The sequence below is a fragment of the Drosophila miranda genome (assembly GCF_003369915.1).
Source record: "Drosophila miranda strain MSH22 chromosome Y unlocalized genomic scaffold, D.miranda_PacBio2.1 Contig_Y1_pilon, whole genome shotgun sequence".
NCBI classification, from domain to species: domain Eukaryota; kingdom Metazoa; phylum Arthropoda; class Insecta; order Diptera; family Drosophilidae; genus Drosophila; species Drosophila miranda.
Genome location: NW_022881603.1, coordinates 34,648,369 through 34,654,091, shown reverse-complemented (window position 1 = coordinate 34,654,091; position 5,723 = coordinate 34,648,369). Strand labels below are relative to the sequence as shown.

At 39.0% G+C, this 5,723-nt stretch overlaps 1 protein-coding gene across 3 annotated transcripts; it reads right to left on the bottom strand.

Moving 5' to 3' along the window:
• Positions 1–496: 496 nt before the first annotated feature.
• On the bottom strand, positions 497–4,524 carry LOC117190686 (TAR DNA-binding protein 43-like). 3 transcript variants are annotated; one of them, XM_033395748.1, is made up of 7 exons: positions 4,462–4,524; positions 2,310–2,576; positions 1,934–2,244; positions 1,651–1,855; positions 935–1,581; positions 732–875; positions 497–666 (listed from the first exon to the last, which is right to left on the bottom strand). In XM_033395748.1, exons 2-7 carry the CDS (start codon positions 2,548–2,550, stop codon positions 586–588), a joined length of 1,629 nt encoding a protein of 542 aa, XP_033251639.1. In that variant the 5' UTR covers positions 2,551–2,576; positions 4,462–4,524; the 3' UTR covers positions 497–585. The 3 variants fall into 3 exon arrangements, with proteins under 3 accessions (XP_033251639.1, XP_033251638.1, XP_033251640.1); XM_033395747.1 differs by having other exon boundaries at positions 4,242–4,523; XM_033395749.1 differs by having other exon boundaries at positions 732–886; positions 1,417–1,581; positions 4,242–4,520.
• Between the last annotated feature and the right edge of the window lie 1,199 nt (positions 4,525–5,723).

Here is a 5,723-nt window from a genome sequence, read left to right as displayed (position 1 = left end):
TTTGAAATATAAAAAAAACCGGGTACATCGAGGTTGATAAAGCACTTGGAATTTCCAGTTCCATTATTATTCTCCGAATTATCCCAGTTAAACAAATTTAAATTAGCTTTTGCTTGTATTGATTTAATTTATCAATAAGTTTCTAATATTTTTTTTTTTAGCTCTATATCAAGTGATAATTGTAATTTACTTTATTTCTTCGACATTATATCAAAGTTCTAGTGCACATTTTTCATATGCATGCTTAAACAAATACTGCACCCTTGCAGGGTGTTTAAATTTGGTAACCCACAGAAGGAAGCATTCCCTAAACAACAACCCTGATGGATTTAGCCATGTAGGTCTGGCAAAACAAGAAAATAATCCAATGGTAACAGATTTTCAGATCTAAGTAGATAAACCATTATTTATGGGTCGTTGAACCGCAAAGGGTGTATAAACTTCGGCGCCACGATGTCATATTTCCTGAATTTTTAATAAAAGAATAGAATAGACATTTAAATAAGCTACACAAGTTATGGTTTAATCAAAAATTTACTTCTTAAATAATAATTGGTTGTTACCAAACCTAATTGGTAAATATACTCAAAGAAAATTGGATTTCTCCACAGAATTCTGGGAGCTGCTTTGATTTGACCAACCAGCGTTACCAGGTGCACAGCCATTCTGTAATATAGAGAATAAAAATAAATTATTTGTATTTTTGGATATCATTTGAATGGGAAACTAGCCTGTTGGTCGTTACAAGTAGAGTTGTCGGCTTTAATCATTCCACCAGGTCCTGGATTATTTGGGTTATTTGATCCTTTTCGACCGCCATAGTTGTTGGCGTTGTGGCCGCCGTTTTGAGCCATCCACGATAAAAAATTGCCACCCTGAAAAGTAACTGAGAGAGGTTTTTGTTTGAAACAATGATAGAGTGTAGAAGGCTTGCCTGCTGGTCCTGGTTTTGATTTTGCAGCTGATTGCCCACAAGGCTCCACTGATTCAACGCAGCAGCAACCAAAGCAGGGTTGATCGGCAATGAGTTTAAATTAAGTCCGACCCCCAAAGGGTTGTTCATGTTCTGTCCTTGGTTGGACGAGCTCGATCCTTGCGAATTAATGCCTAATGCTTGTAAGTTAGGCATGTCCAAGGGTCCCCTGTTCATCCAGCCGCCACTGCCTACGTTTCCATTGTGGGGCTGGTTCATTCCATGAAAGTTTCTATTGTAGGGAGCGCCACCATCCTGACGGTGCCCACCACCAGCGTGATTACTACTGTTATTATGGTAGCCCCCACCCGCATTGCCACCCATTCCGTAATGTCCGCCCATTCCGTAACCACCACTGGCATTGTTGCTGTGACTGTGACTGTGACTGTGACTATTGGCGATAATCGGATTCTCACCACCGTGTGCATTGTGTTGATTATTACCTCTGTGTTGCCCACTTCGGCCAGGATGTGATGACATGTGATTGCCTTGAGGATGATACGAATGCATGCCATAGCTGTTGCCAGAGCTGTAGTTGTAGTTCTGTCCTTGATGGCTTCTGCTCTGCTCGGCTTTAGGGGCGGCATTCGAAACATGAACTGATACACCTATAGAAGTCACAAAGCATTTCTGTTATCGCAATAGTTGTCTTTGCCTCGCGCAAACGTTGCTCTTACCTTTAATTATATGATCCTCTCCACACAGCGATTGGGCTACATCCGGATCGAAAAATGTGACAAAGCTAAAGGCCCGAAATGGTCGGGGTATAAACACATCGGTAACCTCTCCAAACTTTGAAAAATATTCGCGCAAGTCATCTGAGTTGATGTCCTCTGTACAGCGACCAACGAAGACTTTGCATGGCACCTGGTGACCTACCCCCTAGAAGATGATTTTTTTTAGTTTAAAACTCGACCCAGCTAATATATAGTATGTACATATGTCTGGATCTGTATATACCTTTGAATTTGGAACTTTCACCTCACACCAGCGCCCATCGATGAGGTGACGATTAGAGAGTACGCGCATCTGGGCGTCGTACGAACCGAAACGTACGAATCCAAAGCCTTTTGACTGTCCCGACTTGACGTCCTTCTTTATCTGCGCCATTAGCACTTCTCCATAGCTCTCAAAGTATTCTCGCAAGCTATCCTCAGTTGTTTTCCACGGGAGTCCCAGAACAATGAGGTCAGTGCACCGTAGTCGCATTTCAATGCGTTTCGTTTTGGCTGTTGAATTTTCTAAATTGTCGTCGCTTTTGCGTTTATTTTCTGTGAGAGGGAATTGGCTCCGATAAAAGCTAGTTTTAAGGAATACAATATTGTATTTGGTTTACCTTTGGGGAACACACAAAAATAAATGTATTCTCCCCACCCGGAATCGACACTTGGCGGAAATAGTCGGCCCTCGTTTGACCGTACGCCTCGCACGGCTTTGGTGTCCATGTTGCGATACTTGAGGCCGCAGGAGCCTGGAAACTGTGCCTGCAGGGTCGACAAAAGTAATGTGCCATCTTCCTCAGCCGGCAGCTCGATGGGCTCGTCACCCTCCTCCTCCGACACTTGAACAAAATCCATAATAACTATGGCTTCTTTGAGTAACTCTAAAATGATAAGAAAGTTAATCCAACATTCTGCGTAAGCGGTTCACTTGTCGCTCTATTCTTGATCCATCATTCAATCAACTGAAGCATCCCACTTGGTAATATACTCGTACATATTCAGATCAGACTCTATCTATGCTACATACATTACACGAAATGCACTCATTCGATTCGTCTCATACTTTCTTTCAAAATAAACCAAACAAACAAACAAACAAACCATTTAATGCTCAGAGATTCAAATCAAAGAAAAGGAATTATAAATGCCTTAGAAAAAGTGTACTTTTTGTAAGATCTCTCTATGACAATAAACGCTAGCATGTTTTCTATCCGACAAAAAAAAATTAAAATATCGATTCATGAAAATTGAATTAGATAAAAACAAATTGGCATAACTGATTTAATAAATAAAGGGCATTTAAATACGATGGTTAGTTGAAGAGTCCTAGGAGGTTATATGTACATATATAAAACGAGGGGGAACGTTGTGAGTTGCTGCGGACACCGCAACTCTACGGTTATACCCGATACTAAGTCAGTATGGCTCTCCTCCGGCAGACGCCGCTAATATTAAACGACACGACGAAGAGTGCGTGCGAGAGAGACAGAAAATCAGTCTAAGCGTGACGTCGGGCGCTGCGTAGCCACTGCAAATTGATTTGTTCCTATTGGCTATAAAAATGATCTGATCTGATCCAGATTCAGCAATCTGATAGATATGGTGGCGCGGTGGGGCGAAATTTTGAGATACACGTTTTATAGTAAGATCTAACAGGAGTGCGGATACCAAATTTGGTTACTCTAGCCTTAATAGTCTCTGAGATTTTTGAATATCCCCAGATTTTCGTCCTTTGCGGGGCGGAAGGGGGTGTGGCGAAATTTTGAAACAAACTCGTCTCGGTCCGATATATTAGGAGTGTGGATACCAAATTTGGTTGCTCTAGCTTTTGTAGTCTCTGAGATCTAGGCGCTAATGTTTTACTCTAAGCAAAGCCGCCTATGCTACGTGTGTGTTAGAGAGAGACAGGGCGAGAAAAAATGAAATTGTGTTCTTGATGCTGGCTATAATAATAATACGATCCAATTCAGATTCCGCAGTCTTAAAGATATGGTCATTCTCTACAATTCTACGTTTTTGGTTTTCTCATATCTTTAAAATTGTGGATGCCACAGATTTTCGTCCTTTGTGGGGGCGGAAGTTGGCGGGGCGAAGTTTTGAAATATTTTTGTAGCAGTGACATATCACAGAAGTCTGGATCCAAAACATCGTTGCTCTAGCTCTTATAGTCTTTGAGCACTAGGCGCTGAAGGGTACGGACAGACGGACAGACGGACGGACGGACGGACGGACAGACAGACAGGGCTCAATCGACTCGGCTATTGATGCTGATCAAGAATATATATACTTTATGGGGTCGGAAACGATTCCTTCTGGACGTTACACACATCCACTTTTACCACAAATCTAATATACCCCAATACTCATTTTGAGTATCGGGTATAAAAAGCAAACATCTCTCTAAACTCAACATTTCAATGGGAAAATTGTGGGAAGGGGATTGTGGCCTAGAGGAAGCATTATGTACATATGACATGTGGGTACATACATACATATGTACATATAGCGCATCCTAAATGGTGGTTTGGTTACACAACAATTCTTACACTATTGATAGGGGTTAGATGTAACGTAACACCACAGACGTAGTGCCTGTAATATCTGATTTCTGGTAGCACTTGCACACGTAATGTTTTATATGGTATGAATTTGCATTTATTCATTCATTAGGCATTCTTTTCACGCTAGTTTTTCGACAGAACACACGCCATTTAAATATGCACATCCACTTTCAATTAGTGCGTAATAAATACAAAGAATATTTACAATTTCATTGTTAATGACTTTGATTTAGTAAATAGCACCATATTTCCTTTGCTTCGCTGAAAAAATTTTCTTGTATGTATATCACTATGGCCGCCGCTTAAGGATAAGACCCTCAAAAATATACCGTCTCGTTTTAAAAATATACCGTAAATATACTGACGAAGTCAAGTTCTGTTGTACATAATCCTCGTTTTTGATATTCCGTCGAATATTACTAGCTATATAGAACATTTATCCGCGCCGTAAAAAAAGGTTTAAACGAAAAAGTTCAAAAAAAAAAAAAACAAATAGACGCTATATTGCGTGTAAGCCGTAGTATAGGCCTTTGTATACCCTATTTTGTTAATTTTATATGAAAGTAAAAATATTGATATGAACATAAAACTTAACTAACAAATACCTTTTCTCAAATTGACATTTTTTAGACATATTCGTGTATATGATGACTGTTTTGTATATATATCTCGATCCTGATACCTATTCTTGGTCTCTGCAAGAAGACAATAAGCTTTAAAATGTCGTTGAAATATTGAAAATAATATTAAATAATATTGAATAATATTAAAATATATTGAAAATAAATTGTTTTTGCCTGGGATGACAAACATATTCCATTCAATTCTATAACATCCATTTCCCCCAGGTTATTACAGATTCTACCCGATTCAAATAAATACCAAAATATACGGTCTCATTTAAAAATATACCGTAAATATACTGACGAATTCAAGTTCTGTTATATATATTCCTCGTTTTTGATATTCCGTCGAATATTACCAGCTATATAGCACAATTAGCCATGCCCACATAATTTTATACAATTTATGAAAATTTTTCTACTTAACTGGTTTATTCTAAATACTTGCTTTTAATGGATTTCTATATAACGTTGAAAATGAAATTTAATAGATTGATGAAACTGTCTAAATATACCATAATATACCAATATACCATAAATATACCTTCACCTCCCTTAAAATGCGTTCTTTTGGAACAGTCGAAACGAAACAAGAATTTTTAAACATTGATATGGTTTTTTCTTGCAATAAAATCATAGCTCGCAAACGACGGTCAACACTTTTTCCCTTTGCTGTCTCGTCACTGACAAAACCGAAAAAGACCACGAAGACACGGTCTCTCACTGAGCAGAACACTTTTTGTCTCTTCGCTTGTGTTATGTGTTTCGGGTTTTCGGGTGAGCCCGACACACGATCGTGTCTCACAATAACAACTTAGAAAGACACTTTGGTCAAGCGCTGACA

Bases quoted from the DNA above. Each gene is read 5' to 3' on its own strand.
- LOC117190686 (XM_033395748.1), bottom strand. From the start codon at position 2,550: ATGGATTTTGTTCAAGTGTCGGAGGAGGAGGGTGACGAGCCCATCGAG. The intron at 2,245-2,309 runs GTAAACCAAATA...TCCCTCTCACAG, and splicing joins TTTTTGTGTGTTCCCCAAAG to AAAATAAACGCAAAAGCGAC. The intron at 1,856-1,933 runs GTATATACAGAT...ATCATCTTCTAG, and splicing joins TGAAAGTTCCAAATTCAAAG to GGGGTAGGTCACCAGGTGCC.